We start from the raw sequence: 17,070 nt of genomic DNA, 5'->3' as shown, positions 1-17,070 counted from the left end.
GATAACTTATGGTATTCAAAATTGCATAAGATTTTTTTTACATAAAATCATAAACTGCAATTTTGGCTGGGAGATGTCACTTTAAGTTTTATGCACGTTGACATCTCCCAGCCAAAATGGGCTTTATGATTTTATGTAAACAGTGGCATATGCAATTTTGAATACCATAACTGTTGAGAATTTCAAAGTGAAACCTTATCAAGATTCTTGCTATATTTTTCTAAGACATCTTCCAAATTTTGAGAGATGGGGGAATTATCATGATGTGAATAATTAAACATAGTTGAAAAAGCACTTTGCATTTTCTTGATTGTTGGCTTTGGAACTGGCGGAGGCTTGTCTTCTGGGACTTCAATATTGTTAGGTGCCAATTATAAACGCTTATTGAAATTTTATTCAAAAAAAATCAAAATTCATTCAAAACTTTTTCTATCTAAGGGCCCGTTTGGAGCCGATATAATCCAGGCAATATATGAGTTTTTTTGCATGACATCCTATGTGACATCTGATCAGGTCCGCCAAAACTTGATCAGATGTCACAAGTTTCCAGATTATATCGTGCAATTATATTGGCTCCAAACGGGGCCTAACTTTTTCTTATGTACTTTTTCAAAAATAGCCCAAATGACCTCGAGGAGGTCATTTGGGGACAAAAATTTTCAAAAATTTGTTATCCAAACCAATTACAGGTGTACAGTGCGTGTATTGGACACTGTACTGCACTAGTCCAACGGTACAACTCAGTTTGTACTTCAATAAGCAATACACAGCCGCATGCAGATTTTTTGGCAACATCAACCAGCAACCATCCCCCCATATCCCCCCATACAACAAGACCCAATCCAATCAGCTCACCAGAAACCCCATCTGACTTCACCCTGCAGTTTGTCACAAAGACAATTGAAATCTCCTAAAGACATTCAGAAGTATTCAACAAACCTGACCGCTGGTATCCGGTTGTCTTTCCATGGCTCCCAGCGATTGGGCCTCTTGAAGGCGGTCCATCCGGCGCGTACATAGATATATTCAGGTACTTGCTGGAGTTACTGCCATTGCCAGATGGCATACATATGAATTTGCGTGGGATCAAGGGGTGGTGGTATCATTTGGAGGGACTGAAATTGTGCGGTTGTGGTGATGGCCCTGGTTTGTTGGTTTTGCAGGGGGGGGGAGGGGGGATGACACCGCAACAGGCGGTCTTGTCTCGGGATTTGGATTTCTGCCTGTGTGGGCTCCAGGTTTATGATTGTACAATCATATCCAGACTTTTTTGAAACTTAATTGGGCCTGTATCGGCAACATAAATTTACCAGATTTTGGTTTCAAACGAGTTTCAAAAATATTACAATAAAATTCCAATAATTGTTTATAATTGGTCCCTTACTGTTTGACTCTTGATGCAGCTGGAAAACTTCTTCCAGTGAGAGAAGACCATAGTCTTGAGTCTTTCCAATGGGGTTGAGAAGGTTGGAAATCAATGTTTGGTTTGTTTTGTTCACTATCCCGAGTGCCTTGAGTCTAGTTGCTTTGGTTTCTAATTTCGTTTGCGCTAGATTCATGCCGACATCTGTGTTTTTGCTGTACAAATGAGCAAAAAAAATGACATTGGCTTATGAACATATGTCCAACCAATAATTTGAATGTAGCTTACTTGTTGGTTGAATTATCCTCATTGGATTTTGATGTTATCCCAGTGTGTTTCCAGCAATGTTTGATTGTTGCTCTGGTGACCAAGTTCCAAGCCAAACAGCTGATGAGGGCCCAATTATAAACACTTATTGGAATTTTATTGAAAAAAAATCCAAATTCATTCAAAACTTTTTTTGTCTGGATTTTTTTTATGTAAAGATTCAAGAATAGCCCAAATGCCCTCAAGGAAGTCATGTGGGATCAAAAAATTTCAAATTTTTGTTATCAAAACAATTTAGGCCCCAATTATAAACAATAATTGGGACTTTATTGAAAATAATTGAAAATTGTTTGAAATTATGATTATAGCTATTTTTTAGTAAGAAAAATACTTCAATAATGTTTCAATTGATGTACAATTATAAAAAAATAGGGCAAATTTTGCCCTCCTGTACACAAATACTGGCCAGCTCAACTGCAGTATCCCCTGTTAAGACCATCCGCCGCTGGGATAATGCAAGTTTCCCAGTCCAACCCCCACGTTCAAGATACTCGCCATGATCCCTCCTCTGCTTGACCCCAAACAAATCCAGATCCTTGCTCTCTGGCAATGGTATCACTGCCAGCAGCACCAAGTCCCCAAACAGGTCTATATCCGCGCACGCCGCACAGCTTTCAAGAGACCCTCTTGCTGGGAACCTTGGAATGACGACCACATCCCCAGCATCCGGTTTTTGGAGTACTTCTGCATGTCTATGGAAGACTTCTGATGGCTTTCAGGCGAACTACGGAGCAAACTGCAGCAAGATCCCCTTGGCCGTGGGGAACCATTGAGCGTGGAAGCCACGGTCGCCGTTGGACTTTAGGTTCCATCAGCAATCAATTGGGGTTGGGCATCGCCGGCAAATTGGATGGGTCGGATGGGCAAGAGAGGGCCAGACACCTGCCAAAACCACTACGGTCCCATGCCCTGCACATGTGTATTGGCTATTGAGTTGAAACTCAGTTGTACAGCCCAATAGTGATCATACACACCTGTATTCAGCTCAATAACAGAATTTTAGCAAATTTTCATTTCAAAAGACCTCCATGAGGTCTTGTGGGAAGCAAAGTGCAGATATTGATTTTTTTTAACTAAAAAATAGTTAAAAGTGAATCTCAATTTGGTTTCAATTATTTCTCAATAAAGTCCCAATTATTGTTTATAATTGGGGCCTTACAGGAATACAGTACATGTATGCAACACTGTACTGCACTAATCCAACGGTAGAACTTAGTTGTACCGTTGGTCAGCAATACACGGCCACAGGCAGTTGAGATTTGGCAACAGCCCAGCTGCCGGAAGCATTTCCAACCAGGATCCATCCCGCCATACCAACCCGATCCAATCTCAGCTCTCCCAAAAAGAACTCAACCGCAATGAACGCTTCAAACGGGAATGGGCTCGCGAGGCAAATCGCAAGGCAGATTGAGAAGTCTCCCTTGCGATTGCCAAGGCAAACGAGCGTCAACGCGAGGCCGACCGGAAGGCAGAGCGTGAAGAGGCCAGACTTGAGCATGTGGAATCCTGCCAGGCCTTTCAATCGGCCATGCTTGCGGTTATGGCTAACTTGGGGCCAAGAACCACTTAGGAGAGGTTCTTTCGCGCGCGCATGAGGATGTACCTTTGTTTCTGTTTCCTCATGTTTGATTGCAAAGAAATTTGAGCAAGCTGGTCTCATCCGAGTTGCTGCAATTAACTTGCTTTACTATGATCACACCACCTTACTCTGCTGGCGTGATCACTCCACTTGCAGACTTGTGAGGTACAAATGAGTCATTATTATCACCTGAGCTTTGATTCAAACCCGCGCTCCCAGGGGTAATTTTGTCCCATTGGGTCAGACTCAATGGAATGATTAGGGTCAAGAAGTATCCCCGGCCATCCCGGCGGCCATCCATTCCCTGACTCAAGGAAAAAACCCCGCAACAAGGAGCTCATACAGACTGGAACTGTATGACTGCACCCACATTTTGGCCGGGTTTCCAAAAAAGCCTGAAACCTCACTTGTCCAGCGGGTGGGCACTCCGCAACAATTCATCAGCAAATGACAAACACAACAAAGATGGCTAACCCAGGACCCACCACGCGAAGCGCAAGCAGGGCCAATAGAACAGCCAATGACCCCACCCTGGGGGGGTTGGATTGTGTAGATTGTGTGTGGTCCGGTGAAGCCATGCGGTTGTGGTTATGGCACTGGTTGGGCGGGGGGGGGGGGGGGGGCGGAACAGGTGGTGTTGGCCAGGAATTGGGAATTCCCGCTGAGTGGCCCGCAGGTTTATAATTGTACATAATGATCTAGGCTTTTTTGAAACATATTAGGGGGGTTCTTGATTGGATTTTTGGCTCCTGGTGACCCCATAAAATCTTCCTTGCTGGTGCACATTTGTGCCATAAAATTATAGTGCATCAAGCCTGTCTGGGCACATGCACAAGTTTGGGGGTGAAAAGCCCAAGCCCAAAGCGTGTGTGACACACCCAAAACCCCCGCTTGGCACATGGCCAATTTGGCGGGGTTTGGCACAAAGACCCGCTGGGCCGAGGCCAAGCAAGGGGGCCACGGCTGCCAAAGATGCCGGCCATCGAGGAGAGAAGTTCCAATCCTTGATGGTTGGTCTACAGACCGGTCATCAAGACATTCCCTTCTTGATGACCAATACAGGGACATATCGACCACTGAGAAGGGAGTTGTCTCTCCCTCTTGATGACCGGTTTGCAGACCAACCATTGAGGAGGGGTAGTTCTCTCCTCAATGGGGGCTCTCCTCCCCAAGACTAGCAGTGTATTGGCCCTTGATATTGACACATCCAATGGCCGGTACACACATCAGTCTAGATATGTTACCGCGATGATCCCATTGGCCCAGAGCTTGGGGTTGGCCAAGCGGGACTTGGGCATGTGCCAAGATCCGCCGCCTGCCCAACCTCCCCAATCAAGCCCTCTGGGCACCCCCCAAACCCCCGGTGGCGCTTGGCTGCGCGGGACTGGGGCATGTGCCCAGACGCGCTTGATGTACTATACCACCAGAAATGGTAAAACTTTGCTGGTCATCCAACAGGGACCAGCAAAATTTTACAGCACCCCTTCCAATGACCGGTCAATTACAATACCAGTCATCACCTGGAATGCATAACTCCATCCAATGGCTGGTCAAAACGGGTCACTGGGTTGGGTACACACTCAACTCTTCCCCAACACCGGTGATTGGACACACACACACCCCACTCAATGACTAACCTGGTCATTGAGTGGATACACACTCCACTCAATGACCTGGGTTGGTCATCCATTGCACACACTCCACTCGATGACCTAGCCAGTCATCAAGTGGATAACTAAATACTTGACTTGATAACCGGACCGGGTCATTGAGTGGGTACACACTCCACTCAATGACCCGATTGGGTCATCCATACCGACTCAATGGCCGGACCAGGTCATCGAGTGGACACATGCACTCCACTTGATGGCCGGACCGGGTCATCCAGTGGATACACACTTCACTTGATAACCAACCCGGTCATCAAGTGGATAACTACTCCACCGATGACCGAGTTGGTCATTGAATGGATAACTACTCCACCAATGACTGGTTTGCCTTGGTCATTGAGTGGGCTACCCGCTCCACTCAATGAGCCAAACGGGACATCAAGTGGAGTGAATATCCACCTGATGACCAGATTGGCCATCAAGTGGATAACTACTCAACTCGATGTCCTGGTCCGGCCATTGAGTGGAGTGTGCATCCACTTGATAGCTGGACCGGGTCATTGAGTGGAGTAGTTATCCACTCAATGACCAAGCCGGTCATCAAGTGGGGTGTGTATCCACTCAATGACCGGACCGGTTCATTGGTGTGTATCCACTCAATGACCGGTGAGGGACTCCTGTCCGTACAAGCGGAGGCAGTCGTGTGAGGGGATGGGTGCTGTTTAGGCTGCCCTCAGGGTGATGGTCCGTGAAGATGAGCGCGGAAAAAGATTGAGGATAGCTTTTGGTTGGGGGTGGTTTTGAGATGTTCGCCGGGGTGTTGGATCCTCGGTGGCAGTTGTTTGTTTTGAGGGAAAGGGAAATGTGATCTTAAAGAAGAGGAAGGGAGGGGATCTGAAGGCTCTGGATGAAGTATGATTGGCGGGCGGAGCCCAAAGGTTGAAACTCTGAAGATCGGATCTATGAATCTTGATGGTCCGTATTCTGGGGATCAGAATGCCATGCCTCTCCCATCATCCAAGTTCAGCAAACTTGGACTCCGGGAGAGCCACATGTCACATGTATTTCATCATCTCCTCCGCGCGCTACACGCGCGCACACACACACAAAAACCAAAAGAATCAAAGAAAGAGAAAACACACACAGAGAAATGAGGAAATCAAGGTGAGATGAGACAGAAGAAGAAGAACCAGAGGAAAGAGGAAAAAGAAAGGAAAGGAGAAAAGAGGAGACAGAAACACTCAAACAGACAAGAACAAGCCGAAGGGAAGACACCAGAAACAAACACAGGGAATAAACCCACAGCAGATGCTGTGTTAGGACCAAGAAAGATGAAACAGGGATGGAGACTGAGAAGAAGGGGGATTTTGAGGATGAAGGAGAAGGGGAATGAGAAGGGAAGAGGAGATGGAAAGATGGAAAGGAGGAAAAAGGAAGAAGGGGGGAAAGATCTTGAAGGAGGTTGGAAGATGAGGGAAGATGGGGAGCGGTGAATTCTTGAGGTCTTGAGGATCTTGAAGTGAAATCCTGATGAGAGAGGAAACTTGATGATCTTGCTGGCGGCGGTGATGCTTCTGACTAGCTGGCCACGAGAGGGGCCACCACACCGGACCGGGTCATTGGTGTGTATCCACTCAATGGCTGGACCGGGTCATTGAGTGGAGCAAGTGGGGTGTGTGCACTCAATGAACAAGTCCGTCATCGAGTGGAGTGTGTATCCACTTGATGACCCGGTCCAGCCATTGAGTGGATATACACTCAATGACCGGACCGGGTCATTGAGTGGATACACACCAACGACCCAGTCTGGCCATCAAGTAGATAGACACCCCACTCAATGACCGGTGTGGAACTCCGTCCGTGCCAGGCGGCGGCAGTTGTTGAAGGGGAAAAGTTGTTTAGGGGATGCCCTCTGGGGATGGTCTTGGAAAGGGTGGGGGGATCTTTGAGCGATGAGGTATGAGGGTGGTTGATTTACAACAGCGTTGAGCGCGCATCGGCGGTGTAAGACTCAAAAGGTGTTGTGAGACCCTTTTTCTGAATGGCAAAAGGTATGGATGAGGTGCAAGCTCTGCCTTTCTGTATATCAGAAAACAAGACCACCAAGGTAAGCTTGGCAATTTATTTTGTGATTGGATATGTTCAAAGATGAGATATATAAGAGGATTGTTGTCAATGTCCAAGGTTGATGGGGTTACTGATGTATGAGATAGGTGACGGTTACTTGATGTCTCAAGTGGGGCTTGAACCTAGGTCCTTGGCCTGGGGGTATAAAAGTTCAGAAAGTGAGGATTGATGAGGATGAGAGGGAGCTAAGTTCAACCAGGAGTGGAACCGGGGACTGGTTACTGGTGAAAGGTGTGTGACTGAGCGGTGATATAAATTTCAAATAGAGTGTGAAAGGTATGTGATACTGAGTGGTGATATGAACTTCTAACTGTGATGTAAATAGAGGATAATATGAGTGGTGATAAGTGAGTCGGGAATATAGACCGCCGGATGGCATGAGGATCTGAGGGGGAATGTCCCCTGATGGGATGAGGATAAAACAACTGGCAGGCAGAGGCCTCCTTATATAGACAAAGATGAGGGAATTTAGCTGCAGGGGAGAAGCTTTGAGGGAATTTAGCTGCAGGGGAGCAGCTTTGAGGGAATTTAGCTGGTGAGAAAGTACAACTGAGGGACTTTCACCAGGAGGGAAAGTGTGGCACTCCCTGGAGAGTGCCAAACCATATGTTCCTTTGGGAAGACTGTCTGATGTCAAATGTGTGAGCATGTGGCATTCAGGATTCAAATATTTTGACCTTATGTTCAACTCAGGCTGATCTTTGATCCACTCCATGGCAAAAATGTTGGTAATTGAGTTGAGGCCTGGTACACCCTGGTATTCTACACTTAGTGGTGTGTTTCACAAATCAAGTTGAGACCCCCTCCACTCAATGAATGGGTTTTAAAGTCATTGAGTGAAGATTCCCTCCACTTGATGAATTTTGGACAACCATTGATTGGAGGTTGTATACACTCAATGACCATATCTAAATTACCAGCCACCAAGTGGAGACATCCTCCACTCAATGACTGGTTTTTAATGTCATTGAGTGGAGGGATTCTCCACTCAATGACTGATGTGTGTAGTGGCTGTTGAGTGGAGGGGTTCCTTACTTGGTGACTGGTTCTACCAGCCATTGATTGGAGACACCCTCCACTTGATCACAGGTCACTAGCTGGCTGGGAAAATCCCAGATCAGTGACCAGTACTGCATGTTGGTCATTGAGCCGGGCCTCTCCCAGCTTGAAGGACCATACGTACTGTACATAGCGCAAGGAAAGTCCTGGCTTGATGGAAAGTATGTACTGTTCATCCTGCTGCACTTTTCCAAGCTGAGTGGCCAGTGCAAACTGCCTACCACGCTTGGAAAGGCTGACTAGAGGACCAGCATGTGCTGGTCATTGAGCTAGGGCTTCTTGGCGTCACTGGATGAGAAGTATGTACTGGTCATCAGATTAGAGCTCAGAGAGGCTGCGGATCAATTACCAGGGTATGATGCCTGTCAAGTGCGGCCTCTCCAACTCAATGGCCAGTTTGTGTTGGCCATCCAGTCGGAGAAGCCCTAGTCCAATGACCAGCACCTATTGGCCATTGATCTGGGCCTTTCTGAGCTTGGTGGGCAGTCTAATAATACTGTCCACCAAGCTCGGAAAAGCCAAGCTGAATGAACAGTATTTAGTGTACTGTTCATTGAGTTGGGGCTTTCCAAGCTCAATGACCAGCAAACAAGGGTCATCGAGCCCGTGTAAACAAGCAACTCGCCAATGTCCACCCTGATGTTTGGCCAAGCATGATGGTGGACATAGCAAAAAAAACACCCTCCCCGGGGAGCCTGGGGGATACAGAGCTGATCCCTTTTTCCCTGCTGCCACCGTAGTTGACTTGTGCCCAGCTTGAAACTCCCGGAACACATGTTTTTTTGGTGATTTGCAACACATATGAACACCATTCTTGCCACTCCAAAATGATGATAATTTTGATTGTTCTGGATACAGCAGGTCAAAAGAGCACCATTCTTATCTTACACCTGGTGCTAATAATTACCATATGATAAAAGCAATCAACCCTATTTTGTTGCACAATGGACAGGGTAGAGATGGCAAACAGGTACCTGTCTGATTTCAATGAAACCACTTCTTGAGTGCTTGTGATCAAATAAATTCAATATGTAACACTTCCATGAGATGAAGAACTACTTGAAATTGAGTAGGACACTCAGCTAACTGCATGGTAAGGCACACATACAAGTGCAGATGGCAAATAGCTCACAGGTACCTGCCAGGAGGTACCTGTGGGCTATTTGCCATCTGGCCTTGTATGTGTGCCTTACCATGCAGTTAGCTGAGTGTCCTACTCAAGTTCAAGTAGTTCTTCATCTCATGGAAGTGTTACATATTGAATTTATTTGATCACAAGCACTCAAGAAGCGGTTTCATTGAAATCAGACAGGTACCTGTTTGCCATCTCTAGGACAGGGACATGATGGTAGTGTGATGAATGCATGCTACCTGGAGGAAACAATTGCCCAAAACAGTCAGGGCAAAGTTGTGAAGAGGATAAATCTACAAGACAAATGGTATGACCCATGCTGAGATGTGTGTGGACATTTCAGAATTGACTTTTCACTTCAGAGTTCTCAGACCAGCTATTTAAATCTTTCTCCTACTGGTTTCAGGATCATCAAAATATTGATGCACCTGTTGATATCCACCAATCTGCCCCCTTCCCCCTGTGAAGCTTAATAATTTTAACCTCTAGCCGCTGCATTTTTCAGTCAGATGGAGGAAAAGTGAGGGAAAATTGTGCAATGTGTATTCACATACAAAAGGTGCATGGTCCCAAATGAACAGCTGACAGCATGGCAAACTTTAGCCTGCAGAAGTGGACCATCACTTGTTAAACATGGTTGGTGAAAAGGCCTCTTTGATTGTTCACATTTCATATTAGAGGGAGGGAATACAGGTTACAGAGGTTTTCCCAGCTTTGACACTGTGTGATACTCAAAAAAGAGAAATTGAATTTTACATATTGTGTTTTGAATAATTCTTGGACATTTGGGTAATCCCCCCCTCTATCACAAAAACACCAACTTCACTTGATGTATGCCAAAAATGGGGTTCACTCACAGATTCTATTGGTATCCAGCTACCAGTGCCTCCCAGACCCCAAAAGTGTAGCTTTTAAACTTTCCGGTGCAGAACTAATTTTGGAAAAGTGTCCAAGCTTTTTTCAAAACAGAATAACTTTCCTACCAATTGATGAAGGGAACAGGCATGGAAGGAATATCCCACAAGGATTGATTTACCAGTTAACTGAGCCTTTGTGGTTGCTATATTTTACAGCTATCTTTCATTATGTGATTTTATGTGGGTTTTGATTGAAAAAAAAAAAATCAGCCCTGAAAAAATATTCCTTTTCACTTGGTCAAGGATATCTTTGAGCATCAGGATAGTTACATTCTTGGCAAAACATGTTGTGAATTGAAGCTCACATCCAGAATTTTGTTTGATATGAACCAAACAGAAAATTTCAACTAAGATATTTCCATGTGTTGGAATTGAGTTACAGATCATCCCGCAACCACTTCACCTACAGTCACACATCTGTTGGGAAGAAAGTTGAACAAAGAGTTGAAACTCACATCTAACTCACATCAGACCATTTGACTGACAGAATTACGGCCTGGCACTCTCCAGAGAGTGCCACACTTTCCCCCCTGGTGCTTAGCTAGACTATCTACAATGTGTCCCTTTGATATGCAAGCAGGATTATATATATTCATACAAGAATTTTCCAAGACCATAGGTATGCAAATGAGAAACAAACATATGCAAAGAGAAAATAGGGGGTGAGGACTGATAAAAGGAAGGAAGAAAATTAATTCATGTGTTGTATGCATTATGCCAAGTATGGTAGCCAAGAGTTGAGTCTGTATGTGAACCCACTTGGACTGGTGCGTGAAAGGGGTGATTTGCGTATCTTCTGATCCGGTAGAGATATGAGGGTGGTTTCAGTGGGTGACTAGGGGTTATTTTAGTCCTAAATTCCATTTCTGATGTCTATTTGGCTGTATCTTAAGGAGTTTTGTGAGTACACGTAAAAGTTTGAATTTTTCTCCTACAAACACAGGAATAATGACCACAGCGGGGTTGTGTTGTTGAAAAGGGATGGATGAGGAAGGTTTGAGATGTTGGGGATTGTCAAAGGGCGCCGGAAGGCGGAGTCAGACAGGAAGAAGATTGACAAAGCTATGCCACGTGCGTGATAAGAGTTCCTGCAAGTCATTGGGATGGATAAAGCTCAGATAATACTCGGGATAGCAATGAATAATGATGATCAATAAAATTTTGATGGGAAAATATGGTTCAGAGTGTCTCCTCTGCTGCTCCATCATCTAAGTTTGGACAGAACTTCGACTCCGGGCACAGCACGCAGCGGGACCTTCATCATACACCCACGCGCGCGACAAACATAAGAACAGAAACAAAACAGAACAACACCGCAACAAAAACTCAGACAAAACCAAACCCACCACACTGAACCCATCCAAACGCGCGTAATAAGGAAAAGGTAAAAAGAAACCACAGAACCAAAACAGAAAAGAAACAAAATAAGGAACAGAAAAGAAACAATCCACATAAGAGAAGACAACCAAAACCCGCGCGCCATCGCGCGTCCGCCGCGTGAGATCCACGCGTCCAAGATTCAAAACTTGCTCCATGAGACGTCTTGAGGTCCGCCACGCGTCCGCGCCGTGATTTGAAAGTTGGCTCCATGTGTACCGGATAGCGCACCACACCGGCTTGTTCATCGAGTGGATTGGGTAGTGGTGATCCACTCAATGACCCAAAGTCATTGAGTGGAGTATGTATTCACCCAATGACCAGGTTGGTCATTGAGTGGGGTGCATGTATGGGTGTTGGTTGACCCAATGATTGGCCTTTCATAGGTTGAGGTGTGTGAGATTGATGGCCATTCTTGACCTGCCCAGGTTCATGGTGTGATGGGCACCAGTGTGTTTCCTTTGCTCAGCCAGCATAAAATCCTCCTGGTGTGAGGCTAAAAATTTAATTGTGCAGCGTGTGCATCTCTACTGGTGAGGTGATAAACTGTATTTGTCACAAAAACTTAAGAGATTTTGTTTTCAATCAAGTTTGGAATATATTACAATAAAACTTCAACATGTGTTTATAATTGGGCCTGACAGATGTCAGGATAAAACCCAGCAAAAAAAAGACGGTATGTCTCAAACAAATACCGAGTCAAGGCGGAAAAGGTCCAAGCTTTTCCGAAAAATACAATTAATGCTACGTATAAATTTAATTGAACTATCAGGGGCTTTAAGCCAGCCAAGCAAGTCAGAGGACATAAACTGTCATACATAGGATCTGCAGTTTAAAAGTCGATTGTACAGCGTTTGGTGGTACCAACACATGGCCGAAGTCAAGATTTGGGAGGCATGGCCCGGGCGAGATTGAAGAATAACTTGAAAGTGGATTGTCAGCTCGTGGTTGGATAGACTCGTCCTTCGGGAGGGATTTTGTGCCGACTGCAATTGGGGACTCTCGTATTCAACACGCAGCATGTGCGCTGTGGATAGACAAGAACCCCTGTATCCTCTGAAACCGGGTCCCACTCCCGATTGGTTCGTGCCCAAGGGGGCCTGACACATGGGTCTTCTGAGCGAGAGAGACCTTTGTGGAGTGTCGAGCCATCCGAGGAGAGAGCCCGGTCGGCCTCCGCATGTGGTCATCCAAGACGCGTCCAGGTCGACTCGATAGCAAACCATCAAGCCACCTGGGCCTGCATGTCGTGGCGCCGCAACGGCGCCGACCTGGACAGATGGGCAACCTTGGGGAGCCGCGGTGCCCACCACGATTCCTTTAGGCATGATGACCGGTGCGATAGGCTGGCGGCCATCTCCGATGCCGCTGGGCTCCCCGAACGGGGTGGCATCCATTTCGTCTGAAGCCTTGACAGGCTCCCGTGACCATGATGCACATGCTGGCGCCACTGCATGTATGGCGACCCGCTGGTATATCATGGTCGCGCCACTCTGCCTGCGGGGCACCCTGGCGTCCTGTACCGCCCACCTGGCGTATGTACGACTGATGCGCCAGGTGGGCGCACGGGCTTTGGCCGATTCGTCCGGGTGAGTAAGCATCGGAGGTGGCCGTTCAACCTTGTGGTCTCGGAAGGAAGAAAGAGAATCTTCGGAGACCTGTTTTTTTTCTTCTTCTTTTCTTCGCATTAATGGTGCTTCGGTAGCATCATGATACACCGAAATCTACCCAATGGATTGCTTGAACACAACCAACCCGCCGCGATCTTGAGCTCAGGATCAGCCATGTCGATACAACCTAGCGCCAACTCGACCGCCCTGATGCCGAACTTCCTCATCCCCCGTTATAGGTCTCGGCCTCCTACTGCTGAAGAGACCAGTTTACGACTCGCATGGCTAGGCTACCGGCAAGAACTCTCACGAAATTGGGGCTTTTGGTCCTCCTTTTCTCTCTCTTACATCAACCTGGGTAAGGTTATGATACCTGATGATGTTTCGAATTTCCTTAGCCTGACTTGTCGAGTTGGCCCTTTCTTTCGTCTCCTCACTTTCTCAGGCGCAACTCAGGGTACTTTTTGGGCCTATCAAACTATTTACATTCTGGGAGGCCCTGTAACGATGTTTTGGGGAACTATTCTGATAGGAACGGTAATGCTGATTCAGTATATGGTAAGCTTATTCAGTCTGTGAATTTGCGAAAATTTTCTGATGTCCGAACTCGGATGTCAAATTTTTTTGAAGGTGTTGGCTGAGCTTGCCTCGGCTTATCCCGCCGCAGGGGCAATGTTTACATGGTAAGAGTTTCCAAAAGTGTAACGGTGATTTGAAGACCTGAAAAAAATCCTCTGAAAATGCAATCCTTGGTAGGACATTCAAGCTCGCTCATTCTAACGCGAGGACAAAAAACTGGGCCAATTTTCTCTCGTGGACGGTAGCGATGTATCTGTTTGTTTCTCACATAATTTTTCAAAGTAAGCAAATCACTTAAAGTTGTGGGAAGGGTGCCTTTGTATATGGCGTCTGATTGGCTACTACACACGTTTTTTCTTTTCTTTATTCTTTGGCCGCAGTGGAAGATTCTTGGCAACTTGGTGAGCTACATGATTCTCGCGCGCAATTCAATTTCTCTAATCCGAGAAGCTAATTCTTTGGCGGCTTTGATTGCAGCTCTGATCGTCCAAAAGCTCATCAGGCTGGTGTTCCCTCATTGGAAAGCTGGTAACTGGCATTTATACATGATATCTTGTGTGAACTTGATTGTTACCGGGGCATTTATGCTCTTACCAGTTTCACGCTCGCCACGACTTTGGATCAGCTTTGCCGCTTTGACGGCCTGCATCAGTGCCACGATCTGTGTCCTATTGCTTGCTAGCTCCAACTTTCATCAGAGTCCTATAATGATCTTCACCCGTCTCGAAAACCGGAGTCAATTTCAAAGCAACGGCGTGGCTTTCATGCTAGGCGCCAGTATCTTGGCTGCCGCAGGCGCTGAAAATTCGGCTCATATGGCAGAAGAAACCCACCAAGCTGAACTTGTTGTTCCTAGGGCGATGTTCTTTGCTACAGTGATCAACTACATCAACGTCTTGATTGTGCAGATATGCTTTTACATGGTAGGCGACCTGGAACTGATCAGAACAGAAAATGAACGGTTTTATTGATTTATTTCTCTCCTTTTGTTGAATGACAACATAGTCTTTTTCGGAGGCAAACATTTTCAATCAACCGGCGATGCTAAGTTTAGTACTATCGCATTGTTCGCGACGAGTATCAGCTTGCATATTCAGCTGTCTGTTGGTCGTCACTTGGATTCAACAAATCTCTCAACTTTTCGCCTCGACTCGTTTTGTATGGGCTCTGGCAAGAGACAATGCGTTTCCATTCGCCACTCTATGGCGCAAGCTCAGCAAGAGTCAAATGCCACGAAGGGCAACAATCCTTCTCGTCGCTTTGACCATCTTGGCCTCTTGCTTTCTAGGTGTCTCTCAAACACACGTGACAACATTCATTGAAAGATCCGATTCTTATCTATCCCTGGTAAGTTCGAATTTCTCTCGCGGGTAGGCAGGAAAGTTGATGAAAACTTAAATGTTTATTTCTTCCTTTTGATCGTGGCGAATGCAGATGTGTTATCTCATACCAATCGTCCTTTATCTCCTCAGTGACAAAGATGTTCTTTATCGTGACGGGCGTAACTTTTGGACTCTCCAGGAATGGAGTCGACCGCTTGCATGGTTGGCTTTGATCACTTTACTGATCCAGATGGTCTTGGGTGGGTTCCCCACTGAGGCAAGGGCAGCTGGACCGCAATTCCGTAAGTGAGACTGCTTTTCCTGGCAAAAGCTTGGCATGATATCAACGGTTCGGCGATATAACCGTGACGATTGTGCAAGAAATCTGAGCTTGAATCTTAAATATTCTTCGGATGAATGGAGTTGCTCGAGCCGTTTCGAGTGCTTCTATTCCGTTGGTTGCCCTACTAGCCGCCGTATCCTGGTTCCTCTATGGTCGGGCTCACTACGTCGGGCCCATCAAATCGATCACAGTGTGGACGACCGGGCAGGAGGTCGAACTTCCACGAGCAGGAAACTGCGCGATCAGTAACCCGACATCCACGGAAGAAGCCGTAGGAAGACGTGCCAATATTTACGAAGAGAGTATACCGATGCAAGCCACATCGGGATCGCTTCCTCGAGGCGAAAACTTGACTTCAGCCAGTCCTAGCACTTCACGCATTAACTCGGTTACTATCCCTGCCTATGCGAGCACCTCAATCAACTCGATCGAAGGACCTGAAATATAACGTAGACGGAGAGTGTGTACAACAAACATTTATCGAGCGACCGACATTCTTCATTGCCGTCATTTACACGAACCAACCCCCCCTCCATTGTAACAGTTCAACTAGCATCATGATCGGGACTCCCAATGCTTCTCTCAATATTTATATGTCCATAACATCTTCCACTATTTATCGTTTGGGCCCACAGAAAAAGAAACCACCAAATCGTCGTTTGCAAGTAGGACAAGCTATTTCGGATCAATACAGTTCAAATGGGCTGCTAGCTACATATTCCTCTTTCTCGCCGGCGTTTTGTTCAAGCAATCCAAGAAACAGCTTTGAGAGTTCTTCTTTAGGTGATCATTTAATGTTCATAGCTCTTCTTGAAAAATGTTTCAAATAATTTTGTATTTTTTACTTTATTTTATTTTGTTTTAATTTTGAAAGCCTACCTTTAGTTTTCTTCTTATCCTAGGCTGATGTTTCTAGCTACTTGATTTTCTGATATTTGAATCTAGATCTCATCCGTTTCCTCTGAATCATTCACTCTCTAACATCAACCTTTCACACATTGATAGCCAGCACTCCTGATTTTCTTGTTTCTTGTGCAGTTATACCAGCTTCCAATCCCCCTGAGGGCGAAATTGATGATTTATGTCATGTATGGTGTTTTGAGCTCTCTTGACTAATGCTAGTACTATGTACCAGAACATTTTGTTGAAACTCCATGTCTTGTTGCCTTTCCATCACCTGTCACTCATTCTTTCCCCTCCAGTTGAATATCCATGTTTCACCTTCTGTCCCACAACTCAGCCCCAAAAGTTGTAATAGCATTTAACTCAGCTACATAGATAGAAACTAAAGCATCAGTTCCTGCGCCTGTTCCCTGAGACCTGAGAGTCTCTTGTAGTGAGGGGCCTTTTTCCCCTTCACAGCTAAAGCAGCTTAGCCCCTTCTTGGGCATCCTTGTTTTGTTCCCGGCCTCGAGCTTTCCTCCTCAGGCCTGTTTTTCCCTTGTGTTTCCCCAGCCTCTGCTGAAAATTCATCACATTTGGCTGACTAGAGGCAATTGTCTTACAAGAAAAGTGGCCAACAATAATTAACACTTTCATCAAGTGCAACCCCCGTGTTATGTGCTGTCCACGGCATGGGGAGATCATTCATGTTGTCTGCTCCGGAGAAGATGATCAGGGGGCAATGGCCGGGGATGAGTGGAAGTACATACTTGTCAGGAAAACTGTGTTCCTGGCCGGGTGTGTGCGGTGAAGAGCTGGGCTATCAGGATATGGCAAGAATGA

At 46.0% G+C, this 17,070-nt stretch overlaps 1 protein-coding gene across 1 annotated transcript; it reads left to right on the top strand.

The window, feature by feature from the left end:
• Positions 1-13,200: 13,200 nt before the first annotated feature.
• On the top strand, positions 13,201-15,793 carry PtA15_1A699 (uncharacterized protein; the record flags this gene model as incomplete). Its single annotated transcript, XM_053165753.1, has 8 exons — positions 13,201-13,659; positions 13,732-13,784; positions 13,858-13,961; positions 14,061-14,081; positions 14,158-14,603; positions 14,686-15,027; positions 15,115-15,304; positions 15,426-15,793. 8 exons carry the CDS (start codon positions 13,201-13,203, stop codon positions 15,791-15,793), a joined length of 1,983 nt encoding a protein of 660 aa, XP_053016914.1.
• Positions 15,794-17,070: the final 1,277 nt, after the last annotated feature.

The sequence above is a fragment of the Puccinia triticina genome, chromosome 1A (assembly GCF_026914185.1).
Source record: "Puccinia triticina chromosome 1A, complete sequence".
Taxonomy (NCBI): domain Eukaryota; kingdom Fungi; phylum Basidiomycota; class Pucciniomycetes; order Pucciniales; family Pucciniaceae; genus Puccinia; species Puccinia triticina.
Note: the sequence above shows the minus strand (reverse complement) of the source record. Positions and strands in the feature narration are given on the sequence as shown.